The sequence below is a fragment of the Haliotis asinina genome, chromosome 5, assembly GCF_037392515.1.
Source record: "Haliotis asinina isolate JCU_RB_2024 chromosome 5, JCU_Hal_asi_v2, whole genome shotgun sequence".
Lineage (NCBI taxonomy): Eukaryota > Metazoa > Mollusca > Gastropoda > Lepetellida > Haliotidae > Haliotis > Haliotis asinina.
Genome location: NC_090284.1, coordinates 55,852,446 through 55,873,741, shown reverse-complemented (window position 1 = coordinate 55,873,741; position 21,296 = coordinate 55,852,446). Strand labels below are relative to the sequence as shown.

Below are 21,296 nucleotides of genomic sequence, written 5' to 3'. Positions count from 1 at the left end.
ATCTCATGGTCCTATAGCTTTACAATGTCAAGGTCCTATGACTTATTTGAAAATCTCATGGTTCCACAACTAACCATCTCAAGGTTCTGTAGAAAAACCACCTCAGCTAGCAATAACATTCCTCATACCTACTCCTCGTCGTGTTTCTACTGTTAACCAACCAATGGATTTCAATCAAAATTGAGTCCTTCTTAGAAACATCACCAACCCATGGTTGTTGTAAGAGGCGACTGACAGGATCTGAAGGTTAGGCTCACTGACTTGGCCGACATATCATCGGTTCCAAATTGTGTCGATTGATGCTCATAATATTGATCACAGGACTGTCTGGTCCAGCCTCAATTATTCACTGACCAATGCCATATAGCTGGAATATTGATGAGTGCGATGTGAAATAACAAACAAACCATAGTTAGTGCTCATTCATTCCCCAAACTGGATAAAAAAAACACACAATAACTTCTTTGAAAGGAATTTAGTAGTTGTATAGGTGAAAGAAATCAACTTCTATGGATAGTCAACTTCTTTAATGCAATGGGTGCAAAGTTTCAGTGTAGGTACTAACACCATTATCAAGCAAGAGATGACCTTTAATAGTCACACATTTGCCTGATAACAGTGTTAGTACCAACATCAAAATGTCGCAGCGATTGCAATAAAGAAGCTAACTATCCATAGAACTTGGTTTTCCTTTATCCCAAACCACACCATTTGTCATAATAACTTAATGCACAAATTGAACATGTCAATAGCAACACTTCTATTTTGGCACCACAGTAAACATCAACAGCTACTCAGTTGCCTGTACTACACACAAGAGTTCTACAAGTATCAGCTTGCATAGTGCGAAATAACCCTCGACATCATCTCCAATGCAATGACATGTCCACAAATTCATATCTATTTCATATGCCTTCGTTAAGTCCCTGACAAAGCATACAAGTATTTGCTCAAATCATTTCACTACTCAAACACGCATCCAAGGTTAACTTCAATCCCAGAAGCCAGCGTCAATACGGTAATCCAGGTAAATCATTGACTCACGATACGACTTATGTTTACCAAACGATTGATATCTACCAGTTCTGCCTGGCTTGGCAAAAACAACAAACATGGGTTGATATAACACAATCCTGCAGCCAAACATATCCCGTCACATATAATCCATGTTTCATAAAACCCTTTGTCAGTTTCTCATAAAGCACTTGTCAGTTTCATAAGACAAAGACTTAGTGTTCATGCTGATGGCATATTGCGACTATTAAGCGCCCCTTTGGTTGCATGATCGATCTCCATGATATATGGCATTTTATTGTTCTTAGGACACAAGTGAGAACAGAGAAACGGCACAAGTCGACAGATGTGACCATAGGCTTGAACTACTGGCGCCAATGCTCGCAAAAAATGCTTCACTTTCCATTAGCTGCATGACAATGCATACATTAAGCTGTGAGGCAGCCCATAAGAATGTTATTGTTCACAGAAAACACCTTCTAAGTTGTCAGATGATAATTCACTGAAGCTCCGATCCTTCTTCATTTTATGTAGATACATGGAAATTGTCAAAAAGATTAATAAAATGTGAATTAAACTTTTTAAATTTCATTATTAAATTTTCACACTTTTGTTTTCTGTGTTTCATCCAATAATTCTGTCCACTGTTTGTATTATGTAACACTGAACCAAATTATATTTCTCTATTACAGAAAATAACATATTTCGCTACATTTTCTTACTCCCAATTTCGTAGCAAACTATTCTCATTTCGAGTCTTCTTTAAAGGGTAGAATACAGGAAGCATTTTGGTTACTCTATAAAATTCTAAAGGATTTGCTTTGAAAATAGGAACATATACCATATGAATAATTCATTTCCAATTCATTGTCCATAAATAAATATTTTCAACCCTCAAATGACACCATTATACATAAATTATTTCCCATAACCAGTATGGATGCCAAAATCCCACAAATTTAGACAACCTAAAACTTAAAAAACTATCAAAAGGATATCTTAAATAATCTTCACATAAACATCCTTGTTACATGATATGCTAGCTTTGAGAAAAGAAATACTTTTTAAACAAAATGTTTTTGCCTCTATGACCATGAGATAACCGTAAAGAAAAGAAGCATGAGAAGAACTCCTAGCATATTCTTTCATACCGAGCTGAACATCACAATTCAAGTGTTTAAGCACAGAAATCCAAATATACATCACAGATAACTATCAAACTAATTTGCAGAGGCTGAGTGAGGCGTTAGGTCACTCCCTTTCATTAAAATCCCAGACAGTTCACAACTCAAGGCCACCACCACCTCCTACGGAGAGTAAACAAAGACTTCATTGAAATCTCACCCACTTTGGGGCTTACAGGAGCTGACTTCATGGATCTACCAAGCGAAAAATACCACAGCACAGTCAAGGTCCAGAGAAAATAATTACATGGATGTAAACAAAATTACTTGAAGTCTTATGTTAAGGCAATTTATTACTTGGGGAAAGGAAAGCTCGGAGACATCCGTGGACACAAAACAAGAAACCTATATCCTAAAAGCCTTGATATTTAATTTCCAAGGTTTTTGTTTTTGTCATTTGTATCCACCATATTTTAACAGTTTATGTTAAACCAATCACAATCTGCACAAGACAAAGGGTTTCTGAATATTGGTTAAATTCACAAGAAACACTGCCACAAACAACTAGCCAGTTATCACACTGGTGTCATGATATTTGAGTGAGTGAGTGAGTGTTTGTTATTACTCACAACAGTGACTGCTTTATGCTGGATGAAAGTGTCTTGGGTGAAATTAAAGAAATGCAGTAACACTGGAATGATGAGGATAAACCAAATCTAGGATTCAAATTTTTATCCCTGGATTCTGATATGCCATATGGACAAAGTGAGCCCTTAGAAAATTAGTGCTTTTCACAAAAGGGCTAAATGTATCACTCCAAACATTATTCAGTTTCTACTACATATTTTGATTAAACAGTAGACACTTCAAAGTCAATATACTGTCCTCTACCCTTCCCAATGACAAGTCCATGATAATACCATTACATTGCAAAGCCATTCTTCGGGCAATTACACAACTGACTGAAGTGTGACTTCCATCACACAAGCATAAATTCCACATCTAACCATGCTCGGCTTGGCCCATACAACTGCAGGATTGGTTTCGGATGGCAGCCGTGTTGAGTTTCCGTCCATGCTGAGGTGTAGGCACTCCTACTTACTGCACTTCCCGACTGGCTCGCTGTTCTAATGCAGACAGCCAGGTGCAGGGCTGTAGGTCTTATGTATTTTGTAAAAGATATTTCAAAACTGTTTGATTATGATAGTGCAAACACACAATCTCGTCACATTGCCTCATCAAACAAGCATTTCAAAATCAACAATATGTAACGAATGAATCAGATTCTCAAATTGTACTCAATCCTTCTTCGACATGCTAAAACGATTTTGCAAGATTATAGCTTTTCCACGATAGCGTTATTTCCATTTGAATTTTTAGAGATTTAGAATCTGAAACTGCACTCACCAGCAGCAGGCGACACCAGGAATATTACAGACCATTATTATCTTTTTTCAGAAGCTTTGGTTTCATTCCATATGTTCCTGGATATTATTGATGAATAAAAATAGGGATTATTTTTTTTTCCAATAGCACCTATTTTATTGTGGAAAAGGTCACGATGGTACTGCTTGGCAGAATACACATAATGCTTGAGGTCCCTGTTAAAAAACAAGCTGACACTGACTGATTGCCTGCCAAATGGAATGTCACTCTTCTCCACAGTTTTATACACAGCTACAAATTTCAAATGACGAAAAGTGTGTGTTTTTCTCCAGAATATGCTTTTTTCCTCTCCACCACAGCATCATACCATTGGCTGAAGCTATTCTACCTTGCATTTTCGCCATTTCTTCTCAAACTACTAATTACTGTTTGAAACATGAGCACTAATGGCTAAAAAAAGGACCTTGGCAACATTTTCTATTTAATTTGTTTCAGGTCAAACTGTGAGGCTAAAACCTGCTTCTTCTTTCCAGAATCTGTGTCTAAAGACCACTAAGCACTGGTGTTTGTACACACAAACTTGAAAAACAGGATAGAAAATTCATAATTAGTCGGATGAGGATGTGAAAAATGAATCTACTGTGAGCGACAACTGACAATGAAGAACTACCCTGATGAATGGACCGGATAACCCAAGGCTTCCAAACACAGAGGAACAGGAATGCAGCTACAGTGAAGACATGATCAGCAAGGCGCTTAAGGTTTACTGCACATCCTGAGTATGTTAGTCTGTCTATAGATGCTCCAAACTGATAATGAAGAACTGTGCAATACCAAAATATATTGTTACGATAGCCTGTTAATGAACAAATGCTGATAGACCATCATGAGGAGCTCCATCTACATATTATAAGATTTACTTGTCAGCTAAGAGATTTTGAGAACTGTAAATAAGAGCCTCTAAGAGATCATTATGAACTAGATATGACTGACTCTTAACTATGATAACGTAGAAATGAGAGGCATAAAGAGATTATGATGAACTTAAATTATAGCCCCATACAGATTTTGATGTACTGTAAATGAGAGCCTTATATAGAATTTGATGACCTGTAAATGAGAGCCCCATACAGACTTTGATGAACTGTAGATGAGAGCCACTTACAGATTTTGCTGAACTGTAAATGACAGCCACTTGCATATTTTGCTGAACTGTAAATGAAAGCCCCATCCATGTTATGATGAGAACCACTTACAGACTTTGAAGAACTGCAAATTAGAGCTGCACACAAATTTTGATGTACTGTAAATGAGAGCCCCATCCATATTTTGATGAACTGTAAATGAGAGCTGCTTACAGATTTTGATGAACTGTAGATGAGAGCCCAATATGAGTCTAACAAAACCTAGCAGAAGGCCGCGTCAGGTAACCTTTGAGTGACCTGTGACCATCAAATCAAACGCGCGACGGTTAGATAGATTTAACCAATCAGACAATAGCTACTATTTAGGGATCGGAGGGACTTTCAAAATATTCAGGTCACTGACACAGATCTCTCCACAAACAGAAATCTGCATATAACACAGTTATTTGACCTGCAGTATAGACGCTTTGATGTTTCTGTTGACATAGTTACCATTAGCTAATATTTCTGCAAGACGACATCTTTGAATATTGCCAAAAACACTATTTTCAGCAACTGTTTACTTACCGTTGTCATGGTTGTAACGTATGCCATGTGCATCAGCCGGAAGCGAGCATACGCTAAATAGCATTTGGAATCATTCGGGTACAAACCTTTTCGAGATAGAAAGTTCAAAAGGAAGGTGAGAATGTGCACTTTCGCGATTTGGTAAGCTGTGTTCTGATTGGTCAATCTCAAGGGTTACCTGACGCAACCTCCCAAAAGGTTTTGTTAGACTCGGTAGTGGAGTGTAACGAAAAGTATTGAGGATAAGTTTACCTAGACTGGAGCCCAGTACAGATTTTGATGAACTCTCGCTGAGAGCCCAATACAGATTTTGATGTGGTGGTATGATGGTGAGGTTCCATGTGATGGTAAGATGAACAATGACGTGTGGTATGGTGACATAAGATCCCATGGTAAATCGGCTGTATGTTTCACAATGGATTGTTTCATAAACTGATACATCCACAACTATTGGTATATTTAGAAGAAAATATGATTGGGGATATATGATAAATAGTCACAATAACAAAAACAAAAAATTCCATACCTCGGTGACACAGAAAAGCTATTTAATCCCTCCTGCCACGTGAGGCATTAGAAAACCCACATAAATCTAGCTCAATTTTAATGCAGAACTATTTCCACATCAATTTAACACCCAACCTGAGAACCTGTGAGCCTGCCCTTAGGCCGGTAGCAGGAAGATCTCAGACTGGGCCCAGTTTCACAAGTGTATGGTCTTCAATAAATTTACATCTGGATTTATTATTCTCACAAAAAACATTTTTTCCAAATTGGTGGTGAAGAGCTACGTTTAAGCTCAGGAGGTTCTAAATTCTGTGAGTCTTTACAGACTGGCATGCTTTATCAAATAGCGTTGAAAACACACATACACATCATTGTAACAAGTAAATTCTTATGAGAAGCAACCGCCTGAACCAATGACTATAATATTCATGCGTACATGTTAAACTTTCCCGTCCCGGAGACTGACTGTATGCTTCCTGTGTCTGCAGTCCCTGAGTACTGTGAAGTCATCAATATCATCTGTAAATCCCCACTATCTTATGTCTCCTTTCTGATTACTGGGAACAGCCATCATTAAGTGCTCATCAAAGTGTTGTAACATGTTCTAAGCCTGTGCTCCCAGCATGGGGAGAAATTACCCTGGCATCTCTTACACTTAATGTGTTTGAGACTGACAGCACTAACATTCACTGCAGAGAACATTTTTCACAAAACCACACAATACTGTCTCAATTAAAACGAACGGAAATCAATAAAAGATGGATTTTTATTCAATGTTGAAATTTACAGCCCGATTGCTTCTTTCAGAATTTACAGCTTTAATTTTTCTTTCACATATTTAGTCAATATTTTACTTGTCCTTCTTAAAAATGTTTTCTAATGACACTGAATGCTTCAGTGATTGTAGATTAGGTTTAACAAACATTGTGCTCTAGCCACTTAAGTAGTACTGACGTGGTCTTATTATGACAACAGGCCCTTTGATGTTGAGATACATCACGACTATACCAGGTCAATAACTGGACTCAAGTGAGCATCTTGCACCTCAGTTCATTTTCCCAGGAAAAGTGGCATTAGGATATCTTCATAATTCTATCAATTTAGCATGAAAGGACATTCATTTTGATTATTACTCATTCTGAAGAACAAATCTTCAGGTAATCTGAATGATGGTCTCCTATTAAATTGAAGTGATCTGAAACCCAGCACTTATCACCATATTCTACCATTTACATTTTTCATATCAACTGCAGTAAAAGGAACTTTGAATGCAGGTCATTTCAATGATTAAATATTTTCCAATATCATGAGGCAAAATCAGTTTTTAAGAACAGTTTGCATATCTCAGTCTACAATGTTGTGCCTAAATTAGGAGATAAACATCATGTGTTGGCCAATTTCCGGGTGTTATTGAGTATTTGAAGCACGGGAATGCATTTGGAACCAACGGCGTCAGCCGGAGGTTTCAAATGAAATATTCCCGTGCTTCAAATACTCAATAACACCCGGAAATTGGCCAACACATGATGTTTATCGACATTGTAAACACAAAAGTAAACCAAAGGGGTTTTAGTGTCTGCACTCGTTTACATCGAATACGGACACAGCGGTGAAGTGTCATCAGCTGGCCGTTTCAGCTGGTTCTCATGGTAGCATCTGGAGTTGCTCATTTGTGACGTCATTCTAACTTTACGTCACAATGATTTGAATGACGTCACCACTGTTGATGACACAACAAAACAATTGTTTACGTGTCAATACGCGGTGAATAGTCTTTCAGTTTCCGGGAATCTAATACCATTTAATAATGTTTTTCAACCAATCAGATTACAGAACACAGTAACTTTTGGTTTACAATCTAAAATAAAATGGCGAAAATATGCTTAATGAGTGAATGTATAGTTTTTTGTTTTCAAAATCAGAAAACTTTCCAGCTGCTGATGTCAATCCATATCACAGCCCAACCATGACCACAGCGTATTACCATCATCTGTTTGAAATATTGTGAGGTTTTAGAGCATCCATGAAACACACTTGCAATGAGGATGTACCTAGTGGGTGTGAATTGTGCAAGAATGTGCTGAATGTGTCAAGTTCCATCAGTGTCACATCTTAGTATCTGTTTCTCTACTGGATCAAGTTCTCATATTTATCAATTCTATCGATACCACCTTACCATCCTGACACAAGCTTAGACTGAAACTATTGTTTTAAATGATACTCATACATGATCCCAATCTGTATCCTGGTACAAAGTTAGACTGAACTTACATCAAATGATATTAATGCACAATCAAAATCTGTGCCCTGATACAGAGTTAGACTGAATTTACAATGAAAGATACTCATACACAATCCAAATCTGTACTCTGATACAGACTTAGACTGATATTACATTAAATGGTGCTCATACACAATCCAGATCTTTGTCATGATTCAAGCTTTGCCTGAACCTAGTGTCTCAATAACACTGCTTGTATCTGGTGGGAAGAGTCTTGCCCTGAATTTTAATAAGACATTTTTTATCTGACAGATGCTTCTCCTATGAGAACTAAACCATGACAAGAGATCTTCCTTATCAAGACACACCTGACTAAAAATTCCACGTTATGATTCACCCTGTATTAGATTGGCAAACAGTTGACCAAAACTGACTGAAGTATGTCTGCTAACAGGGATTTCTGTCATTATGTTTACAATAAAAATATTTTCTACAGTGCAAGACCATCACAATTTTTACAGTAAAAAGGAAAGCAAGAAAATTGCTTCCTTGAATACATGATATTGCTTTTTGTCTAACATAAGTCATACAAAGGGGCACAGTCAAAATATGGACCCAATTATACCACACAGGTTTCAGAGTTGTCTCTCTTTGTGACCTCCAGATTTCCAACTCCAATGAATCTTTGACTGAAACAATGTCAAGTATTTGAAAACATCTTACTCAATCCTCAGAAATAGTGCAGATAATACAATGAAAAACTTAGCAACTAACAAAACAGTATCTCACGAATCTGGCCATTGCATCAGGCACGCCATGAAACCTTACAAGCAGATGTGAGGTAAAATCAACACAGCGGTGAAAGAGGATCTAGGGGGTGAAGAAAGCCCTCTTCTCCTGTCTCCTATCTTTGGTAACATCTGCCTATAGGTGCCTGCTCTCAGGCATTTTATGTGGGGCCCAAAGGGCCCGTAATGTGATCCTCAAAACAACATGCTCCACCTGTTTTGAACACTAGAGATGTGGTGCTTTTGTTTTCCTATACAAGCTCCTTCAACCCTGAATATGCTATGGGCCTGATGTTTGCCAGTGATAAGGCAAGCATTGTTTCCATGTAATTTGTCCTTAACAAGAGGCGGGCTCTTGGATAATGAATTTAGATTCTACAGAAAATATTATCTTTATGATATTTACTCTTCCAAGAGGAAACATCTTCAAGCGGGATGGCTGTTTAGGATTTCATAAGGTCATGAAACAGGAATGTGAAATATATACAGACAGATAACATTAGATGGAGTTTCACAACTATGAAGGGATGACCTGTTCCATGACTATCCTCTTCACTGTAAGATGAATGTCGCTTTATGCTCAAATCAGCAATATTTGTGATACATCATAACTACCTGCACAGAGCCAAGGAAACAAGTGGCTAAAATCAGTAACAAGTATCAGGACAGGATGACATAACAACTATCTTTATCTGCTTTGACAAACATGACTGAGATTAGGAGATGCACATGAGTGAGTGAGTGAGTGAGTGAGTGAGTGAGTGAGTGAGTGAGTGAGTGAGTGAGTGAGTGAGTGAGTGAGTGAGTGAGGCAGAGAAGGAGCGACTTGAGTTGAGTTTTATGCTGCTTTTAGCACTATTCAAGCTGTATCATGGCTGGGGTCACCAGAAATGGGTAAGAGACTAAAGCATAATCTCTGAAAACATATATACCTCTGATAGAAACAAGCAACTACATAAACTAAAAAGGAACAAATAAACCTGTGGAAAAGCTAGACTTGATTTATTTTGAGCAAAGTTGGGAGTGTGAGAAGAAGGGAAGAGAAGCAGACATATATTAGGAACTGTCCTTAGAGTCTCTTGATGTAGTCTGCCTTGGAATTTCGCTATCTGTGTCAGTCCATCAACCGAACATCTTCATTTTGAGAAGATGACTTATGAGAACTCATTTATTAGGCATACATGAAGTTTTGAGTCTGATTTACAGGTTTTAGACCACATACAAGAAGAAAGATGCTTTTACTTACAATATTTCTAAATGTTTCCACTTAAATCACACACAGTGCCTTTGCTAGAATGAAACTACATTAATCAATCATGGCATACATAGATATGGCATACTCTTCAGACTTTTAAAATACAAAAGGGTGGTGGGGTAGTCCAGTGGTTTAAGCGTTGGCTCATCATGCAAAAGGCTCAGGTTCAATTCCCCAGATGGCCACAATGAGCTAAGCCCATTTCTGGTGTCCTCCACTGTGATGTTGCTGGAATATCACTAAAAGTGGTGTAAAACGCAACTCACTCATTCTAAAGTACAAACACAAACTTCAACTACCATTCAAACAATCAGTGATAAATCTGGTCCCCTTTACTGTCTACATCATAGCAAAGCTAATCCATCATAAACCCTCATTTACATTCTCAGATTAATCAACCCTGACCCTTACTTCATTCAAGAAAAGCATCTGCAATATGAAGGAAATAAAACTGTCCAATCCAAAAGCAAAAGAGCTGAATAAGGAGCCAAGTCCAGGAATATAAAATGAGGTGCTTGACACGTCTGATACAGGACTCAATATCATTTGATCATTCACGAAAGAACATCATCCAAAAAACAACTCTGAATACAATGTCTTTGAAGCAGAGTTAATGAGAATACTAACAGTATTTTCTGTTAGTGATCTGTCATGAGAGTTGACCGTCCCAGAGGCAGTCTTCCTAGCTCAATTGCGTGTCATATTACTGTCATAATTAACACTACTAATCCCTCCATTTTCCTTACATGTGACTTTCATTGACTTAATATCAAAGCTGAGGGCACAGCAGATGTGCTTCTGGCAAGATGCTTATTACTGAAAATAAGCTATCTTATTGTTGCTGGCAATACTGGTGTCTCATACAGTGATTAGTGGCCGATTAGTGGCTGGACAGCTGATTCATGATGGGATCAACCTCAATGGTTTACAGGAATGCATGTGTTAAGGTAGATAGGCATACCGGTTTTCAGACTATACACTCTCCAACAGCAGCCTCATATTGATTTATTGGGGATTGTCATTTGTTATGAAGGTTTTGTCATAAAACTTTATGAAATCTTTTTTCCTGGTGGAATTCCCACTTAATACTGGAACACATTTACGATCTTCCCATACCTATGTATGCTATGCTTCAGTTTTGGTCTGACATATGCTTGTAAGACGTTCAAAATTATCAGTCTAACATACCCTTACATCACCTAGTTTGAATATTTATAATCCTTTGGTGTAACACAACCAAAACTGTGCTGTGACTGACATCCACCTTATTGGTCTAACATATCTTGTACATGACCTACACAAGATATTCACAATATGGCATTCACAATCCATGATCTAATGTATGTTGTCCAAGACCTAGGCTTGTCATTCACTTGAGCAACAATCAGCCATGACTACCACTTGACCATCCATGCCCCACTCTCTTTCACCAACCCAGGAGGATGGTCACCTGACTACTACTCAACCATCCAACCATCCATGCCCTACTCTCCTTCTCCGACCCAGGAGGATGGTCACCTGACTACTACTCAACCATCCAACCATCCATGCCCTACTCTCCTTCTCCGACCCAGGAGGATGGTCACCTGACTACTACTCAACCATCCAACCATCCATGCCCTACTCTCCTTCACCGACCCAGGAGGATGGTCACCTGACTACTACTCAACCATCCAACCATCCATGCCCTACTCTCCTTCACCGATCCAGGAGGATGGTCACCTGACTACTACTCAACCATCCAACCATCCATGCCCTACTCTCCTTCTCCGACCCAGGAGGATGGTCACCTGACTACTACTCAACCATCCAACCATCCATGCCCTACTCTCCTTCTCCGACCCAGGAGGATGGTCACCTGACTACTACTCAACCATCCAACCATCCATGCCCCACTCTCTTTCACCGACCCAGGAGAATGGTCACCTGACTACTACTCAACCATCCAACCATCCATGCCCTACTCTCCTTCACCGACCCAGGAGGATGGTCACCTGACTACTACTCAACCATCAAACCATCCATGCCCCACTCTCTTTCACCGACCCAGGAGGATGGTCACCTGACTACTACTCAACCATCCAACCATCCATGCCCTACTCTCCTTCTCCGACCCAGGAGGATGGTCACCTGACTACTACTCAACCATCCAACCATCCATGCCCTACTCTCCTTCACCGACCCAGGAGGATGGTCACCTGACTACTACTCAACCATCCAACCATCCATGCCCTACTCTCCTTCTCCGACCCAGGAGGATGGTCACCTGACTACTACTCAACCATCCAACCATCCATGCCCTACTCTCCTTATCCGACCCAGGAGGATGGTCACCTGACTACTACTCAACCATCCAACCATCCATGCCCTACTCTCCTTCTCCGACCCAGGAGGATGGTCACCTGACTACTACTCAACCATCCAACCATCCATGCCCTACTCTCCTTCTCCGACCCAGGAGGATGGTCACCTGACTACTACTCAACCATCCAACCATCCATGCCCTACTCTCTTTCACCGACCCAGGAGGATGGTCACCTGACTACTACTCAACCATCCAACCATCCATGCCCTACTCTCCTTCTCCGACCCAGGAGGATGGTCACCTGACTACTACTCAACCATCCAACCATCCATGCCCCACTCTCCTTCACCGACCCAGGAGGATGGTCACCTGACTACTACTCAACCATCAAACCATCCATGCCCCACTCTCTTTCACCGACCCAGGAGGATGGTCACCTGACTACTACTCAACCATCCAACCATCCATGTCCTACTCTCCTTCTCCGACCCAGGAGGATGGTCACCTGACTACTACTCAACCATCCAACCATCCATGCCCCACTCTCTTTCACCGACCCAGGAGGATGGTCACCTGACTACTACTCAACCATCCAACCATCCATGCCCCACTCTCTTTCACCGACCCAGGAGGATGGTCACCTGACAACTACTCAACCATCCAACCATCCATGCCCTACTCTCCTTCTCCGACCCAGGAGGATGGTCACCTGACTACTACTCAACCATCCAACCATCCATGCCCCACTCTCTTTCACCGACCCAGGAGGATGGTCACCTGACTACTACTCAACCATCCAACCATCCATGCCCTACTCTCCTTCTCCGACCCAGGAGGATGGTCACCTGACTACTACTCAACCATCCAACCATCCATGCCCTACTCTCCTTCACCGACCCAGGAGGATGGTCACCTGACTACTACTCAACCATCCAACCATCCATGCCCTACTCTCCTTCACCGACCCAGGAGGATGGTCACCTGACTACTACTCAACCATCCAACCATCCATGCCCAACTCTCCTTCTCCGACCCAGGAGGATGGTCACCTGACTACTACTCAACCATCCAACCATACATGCCCTACTCTCCTTCACCGACCCAGGAGGATGGTCACCTGACCCCTGCCTAATACTCAACCATCTTTGCCCCACTCTATTTCACCGACCCAGAAATGACAGTACCACAATTCGAAAGCCCCACTCTGCACCTCCACAAAGATGATCACCAGCAGACTTCACCTACCTGCAACAGGGTGCTTTCATCATCCCCCAGACAGCCATAATCCCAAGTCTCTGTGGTCTCATCCTCCAGGTAGTTGATGGTGACAGCAGTGAAGCACTTGCTGTTGTCTCGAGCCAGACATGAGTTGCTAGGCAAGCCAATCTTTGGTGGACACTGGTTACAGTAGCAGCGAAGACCCAAACCTGAAATACACATAAAACTTGTCTCAAACCATATCTTTAAAAGACTGAGTTGGATTTGATGACTAATCTGGTAATCAAACAAATATTTATGACCCTGGCTGGACCCAGCATGCCAAGGGTGCCATGAAAAATGCTCAGACAAATCCAGTCATATCTAGTATACATGACCAAATGACATATCATTAAACTATGCATCAGGTTCTCTTTTTTGTCGAGTAGACACTAAAGACAAAAATATGAAACCTGTTAAACTTTTTTTCTTCTGACAGAGGAGTTCCTGTTTTAAAGAGGACGTGGTTCTTAGACATTCATAAAAAAATATGTTTCTTTGTGAGAGAAAACGACAAAACACCTTGACAAGAAAGTGAGGTGATGTCAGTTAGCACTGCCATACTTAACACAACAGCTCCTGCTAACGTGTAAGGGAAAGAATTTCACATTTCTAGTACTTATCTTGGATACAACATTCCACAAAGAACCAAACTCTTTTCACACACAGCATCGTGACACTCACTCACAAAATATTTCATGAATTTTCTGAATGTGTTGCTGTTATTAATGACTACCTGCTGCTACTTTGAGGCTTCTAAACCTCCAATTTGGTTTCCTTACCTTTTAAATATATTTTATTCAAAATCATAAAATTCAGTGCCAATAATTAAGGGAGACATTTTTTGTGTACCAAGTGAGTGAGTGAGTACACAAATACATAATGCGAAATACAAAGGGACACAATATTGCCTTTGCTACAACCAAAGCTATTGATCCACGGGCAACCTAAAATGTTGACTTTGTAATAAATCAACTATCTAATGTCAACAACATTAATCAAAGAGTGAAATTGTTTAATACCATTAAAGTCAAAAACAAATTTATAACAATGAATAATGCCACCAACAATCTCTTAAGCCATATCGATTCCAGCTGAAATGAGCACTGTGCCTACATCTCACCAGGACATTTTTCTTTACCCCACTTCAAAGTATAAAAAAATCATGTTTAGTTTCTCGTCCATCATTTGTTATTTTTCTCTCAACCAAATGTTTGGCAATATTTCCAATCTTCAAGTTGTCAGTCATAAACAACAAAACTCAACAACATTTGGGTGAAACAAATAAATAATCTTACATCCCTAAATAGATTTCAACATGTGGAAAACATATTTCTCAACATAAAATAATACCAAACATTAATACAGTTACAGCCAAAAACGTTTGTTACAGGCGTACACAAAATATTTAAAATATTTCGAGCATGAGAAAATGATAGCAGAGCAAGCAAACCTGGGCCCCTGTCAAACATTAACCATGGCGAACAGATTTCTTTTGAACTATACCATCTGGGATGGGGTTGACATTCCGAAAACACACAAGTCTGATAATATTGCACCACCATGCAAGTAGGCGATCAGCTGGGCGACAGTATACATGTGACAAGGACTGTCAAAACACAATGCTCGATTGTCACCAGCCTTGTTACCACAGCCATACCGGTGACTGGCGACCACCTTTGGCTGCTGGGATTACTGGCAGCAAACATGGGGCGAAGTTCGACAAAATTGGACAAGAAAAATAACACGACTGGTGAGCTGGTATTCCCTTTTGAAGCTTTTTAGCTTAAGCTGCAACAGGAGTGGGTTGAAACACTTTCGAACTATTTCTAGGTCCTGATTCAAAATGTTGTGTAAAATAATCTTTTCCAAATTGTGATTTTCCCATTGTAAACCAATATTCAGATTTTAATAACAATTATAATTTTTTGGTTCGAAGGAAAGTGAACTACCAGTACAAAAAAGAGCTTATAATATATGCAATAAAACTGCAGTGCAAGTATAAGAACTTCATATTTATCATCCAGTATGCATTTAAAATTACATATTATTAATTAACTTAAAACATTAATTCAGACCCATCTTTTAGGAACAGATGATCAAAAATGTTCTATCATGTACTGTCACACATTTTAGCTTAAACTATTGACATAGATGTGCTATTCTTGAGGTGTGTGTGTTTTACAAATTTACCCTGGTTACAAGATGCTGCACAAATAAAGCCCTTCTTCCCTTGGGTAATCTATGTGATAACAGGCTGGTCGCTTGACGAGTCAGACAGATTGCTTGTCGCTCATGACTGAAATCATGTACATGGCTTTCCTGATCCCTGATGTTATCAATCACAGCACACTAAAACCAGCATACATTTCACTACAACCTGTGTAAATAGCAAATCACCCAAACAAAAGAATTCCACTAATCTCCAAAGTCCAACCTATTTAATACATTCCATTCTGACTTCTGTATCATACCAAATAGGAATTTGATTTGAAACTTCAGTCCCAATTGAAACTTGACATGTGAGTGTCAAAACAAACCTGAATTCACATGGTGTGCATCTTGCTTAGCTCAATGCATACTAGACCATCAGTGATAGCCCAGCTTTTCACTTCTGAGTAAGCAGAGATAAGTAGTGTACAAATGCTGACTTGTTTATTGAGGTAAGCTAGGAGCTGCAGCCCACAGACAGGGACAATGTTGTCCGACTCTGGGACTTCTCCATGGTAATTATGCTTCCACTCATATACACAACCCACACACTGCGCTCTAACACTTCCACCGTTAATCAACAACCAATCTGGCCATGCCATTTTTTAACATCTACACTAATCTTAGCATTATGATACTAAGTTACTACTACTATGTTATGTGGTGCTCTGTGTTTTATAAATTGGCTGTTTTGATTTACTGGTCAAAACTTTCAGTCCAGTAAGTAACATGTTTTCCTGAAGCAAGAAAGCAAAGAAATGTATACTAAAAAGATTGGCACAAAAGTTAAGTAGTACAAAAGAACCTGTGTACATGTATCAACCATCATCACTGTAACTCAATGAAATGTAAGATATGGTTAAAACAGTATGTACAACTCTTGACACAGTCTACATAAATTTTAATGTCATAAAGACCACCCACAACAGTGTAGTTCATTGCCTTGAGTCGACTGTGTTTATTTTCCAGTCTGAAGGCTGAGTGTTTATATTCATGAGTCTGTGGCACCATTCCATTTATCCAAAACCTATGATGTATCTTTGATGAACACGCATATGTCAACCTGTTGCTGAAGCTTCTCACAGACAGTCTCACCCTCGTGTCCTTTGCGATCAAGTGTATGAAGACTTGTTGATCAAGTTACAAATATCTCATCTTGCCAAGGATATTTTTACTGTTATCTACATGTCTTGATATATCTGAGCTTGAACATGAGGGTGAGATTCTGTTTATCATCTAAAATCAAGTTTCCCATTTTTCAGTTTGTATAGAGTCATAAATAATTTTTAGGTTGATTCCAAGGAATTTGATTGGATAGCCAAGCATGGTGGATATATTCCATAACAACACTAAACAATAAGGATCACTTAAGTCTGTTTGCTGCGAAAACATACAGATGAATTTCACTTAAAACAAAAAAGTAAATCAAATAAAGTGAAATTAAGTTTGCGAATCCTTGCCTTGCCAAATGAACATTTAAATCTGAGAAGTTTATTCAACATATGACAACAATTTTTTTAACAATCAGCTTCATACCATTCTTTTGATTTGTATTACAAGGGGGTATACACATTAAATGAAACACTGAGAACAGGTAGGATTGGCTTAAGCTGACACTCATCATGCACTGCACGTACATTTGCTTCTCTGTCCCAACTACTGACCTTACCCCCTTGTAATTCAAACCAATAATACTGATTTTAATCAATGATCATTTGTTAACCAACTTTGAGCGAGCAACTGAGTAAGTGAGTGAGTATGGTTTTATGCCACTTTTAGCAATAGACCAGCAACATCATGCAGCGGACCCTAGGAATGGGAATCACACATTGTACCCATGCAGGGCATCAAGCCTAGGTCTTTGACATGACAAGCAAACCTTCAACTTCTAGGCTACCCTACTTTCCCAAACACATTTCGAAAACTAAGAAGTTTTGAGAATATTCCACAACAATGTCTGAAAGTCTCTGGAAATATTTGTGAGAAACTGTATGCTTGTGGCTTTGTTGAGCAAGCAATTAAGTCATACAAATCATTCTTGTCAGACTAACTTCAGAAGGATCCTATTTACATTCATCCAATAATCATTTCCAGTCCTTATACGACCGATTGATTAATGGTTGTATGTCACGGGGTTCTTGTTTCAAACCAGCTAGGTTGCTTGTCCATATATCTGTGGAACCAGCGAGAGCTGAAGTGACCTTGAGTCACTAGACCTGAGATAAATCACTATTAAACACCTCAATGCCTCAACAGCACACTTGTAAGAATCAATACGTCATAACCTGCTTACATAGGCAATTAAGTGGACATCAATTTTCAGCATCAGTTCAAGCTTATTATGAAGGAATGATCAATTACACAATTTATTTTACACAGGAGGAGCATTTTAATTTTTTTATGGCCACCAACTGGTTCTGTCACTTTTGCAGTTAGACAGCATCTGATCAGACGGACTCTTTAGATATGCAACACTTTTCACTTTTACAGTTAAAAATATGTAAGACAAACTAAATATTGAGATTAATCCGGGAATGACTTGCTGAAACATTTCAGGCATTGCTTGATATCCCATAAAATTCACAACTTGTTAGATTTTCGACATTATCATGGAGTAGTAATTCATACAAAAATTCATCATTAATTATTACCTCATGATAACATATACAGTTTGTTCAGCTTGACCTGATCAAGTGAATACTGATGCATTGTGCAAAAGCACAAGAGGTTGGGTATATTATTGTGACAGGGTGCACCTTTGTCAGATGATTGTCAGCATCCTCGAACAGCTGAAACAAGGTTGCAGTATAACAAGTAGTCTGTCATACAGACCCTGAAGTATATATATCCATGAAAGCCCACGCAAGTCAAGAAAATGTGGCAAGTCTAGATTTTCATACCTTCAGTCTCAGGGCTCCATTTCATTATATTATTTTTTTTCACTATGAACGTTTTTTCAGTAAAATATGTTCATTTCAGAGACCAGCTGTTAGTCGATATGACATCTTACTGTTGAAAAATCATCAGCAATGTCCAAACTTTCTTTTAAAAGAAGCTAGAGATGGTTCAACATTTCTGATGTATGCAAGCTTCACTCTAACGCAACATCAGCAACATTCTCTGCTCCTCTATTTAATGACGTAAACTTAACCTGACGTTTGTGCCATTTGACCTCAAGGGCCATGAATGTGCAGAGTAGCTCAGGTCAAGCTGGACAAGATGCACAGACTTTGGTGCTGCTTTCAAATTTGTACAACACAACAATCAGCAAACAAACATCAGATTGTAGCAGACAACACAAGCAGTGAGGGACATTAGGAGAATCAATCTAAGCTATCAAGGTACTAGCAGACCTCAGAACTCATGAATGGAAAGACTGGGGTACATCCTTGCAATATTTCTCCCATAGCAGTATTGAAACATTGTCTGATGTGGCACCAAGTCAGCATTATTTTTACGTTGCTTTTAGCTATACTGTACATATCTGTGTACCTCACACAATGTACCCATGTGAGGAATTGAACGCAGGTCTTGGTGACCAGCGAATACTTTAACCACTAGGCTACCCCACAGCCTCCCAAGGTCAAAAGTACGAGCGAAACTATACATACACATTATCAGACAAAAAAAAGGACTATCTTCCCATCTGGAACTCGAACCTAGACCTTTGTGATGGTGAACAAACACATTAACTGGGTTAACCTTCTCCCCTAAACTACAGATCAAATGATGGAATGGCCTGTCAGGATCTTAATGAAGGTCTGGACAAGAGTTAATGGAACATATGGTCCAAGCAATCACATCACTTCTGCAGTCAGCTGATAGGAAACTCTATCCTTCTGTGATTTCGTGAAACATCTGACAACAGTGTTTCATCACTATTGTCCATTGAGGTCTGGCTGTTTGGCGTCACCGCAAATCCGCGACAACTGTACCTCAGCTTCGCTGAATTCTCTTTTAGGGGGTTAGGTAACATACGGTGTAAAAAGTTCCTACACATAATGACAGCTCCTTCAGAAAATAATAGATTATCTATCTCTCTGGAAAGGGAGAAATGTTAAAGTTCCTCGTTGAAGGTCTTGGATTCCAACACTCTTGGTACATGAAGACAATCCTGTAAGATTCTCCACTGATCCATAATTCACATATTAGGGAGAAAACATAAAGGTCACCATGTATCATGTTCAAGTTACTTACATCAAGCCCTGTGACTTTAAACCTTGTTGCTGACAACTACAAAAGCGTTCAGACAGAAAATCTAATATATGAACAGCTAAAGCAATGTTATGAGATCTGAGCATGACATATTTATTTCTCGGAACCTTGTCAAATGAGCATTAAGTTAAATAACTGGGTTTTTTTTAAAAACAATATATGAATGTTGTTTCTGTGCAGTTTTGATTATAGTACCCTCAAGGGACAGTCAAATTTGATGAATCTTTTATTAACGTTAACTTCAAGTATGTTTCTGAGCTCTGTTTCATCATGTCCAACCTTCCTTGCATTGTTAGCATATGGAAGACAGGGAGCAATCAGCCACTGTGAGGAGCTTGAAAGATGAATGGTAACTGTGGCATGAAAGGACGCTCAGTCTCAACAAGGACTGCCCCTTCGAATGTAACAATCCAGAACTACAGACAATACACAGACTACAACTACTGTAACAGGTAATGATGGCTACTGGATCCAATCAACTTCCAGTTCCTACTACAAGGAGTCTACAGAACTCAGAGAAAAAAACTCCCCAAAAAAGTGTGTTCTTCAACTCACACACGACAGTTCTTCCAACTGTTCTTACATTCATTTCCTCTTTGACTTGTTAATCAAGAAGCCATGATGATTGATGAATGTCCCCTCCAATGCCAGCCAGCTGATCAATCACCCATCCCCACTGTAATCACACGTTGGTCCCTGTGGAGCCACTGTGAAACCCTCATGCACCTTAAAATCACCTCGTACTTCAAACCTCCCTAAAATCAACTCTTCATCTTACATTGGATGGTTTGAATCTTAACCACCCGAGTGTGTGTGTAACATGTTACTCAAGAAAACCTATATACAGTACATCACCTAACAAACTTGCATAACATCTACTATATCGAGGAAATTATATGAGTGCCCATGTCATACTGTGTTTACAACACGAGTGCCTAAATGTTGGTATTTCCCGAGCTAGAGCAAGGCATATATATACCAATATTTAGGCACAAGTGTAGTAAACATAGCATGAAATCAGCATTAATATAATATTCTGTTTATTACTGAAGTTATCAAATTGAAGAAAACCAACCCAAATCTTTCCAACATAAATTGGCTACTCTTCCTCGCCATATATAGAATGAAATGTGACAGAAGAAATGTGACGTCACAGTGTTCACAATGTCATGTCACCATGACAAAGTGGTATTTTAGGCATATGAAAATTATGAACCCTGATATTTTCGCCCTTGTAGGTAATAGATTAGGATCTGAACCAATTAGTTTGAGGCTTCTTAACTACATTTGACATAACGCTG

The 21,296-nt window shown here is 39.3% G+C and overlaps 1 protein-coding gene across 1 annotated transcript in view; it reads right to left on the bottom strand.

Annotated features, from left to right (window-relative positions):
* The window catches only part of LOC137284864 (bone morphogenetic protein receptor type-1B-like), a 68,866-nt gene that overhangs the window by 35,746 nt on the left and 11,824 nt on the right, over positions 1-21,296 (bottom strand). Inside the window, exon 2 of the mRNA XM_067816884.1 lies at positions 13,558-13,739. Within this exon, the coding sequence (XP_067672985.1) occupies positions 13,558-13,739 (182 nt within the window). The remainder of the gene's footprint in view (positions 1-13,557; positions 13,740-21,296) is intronic.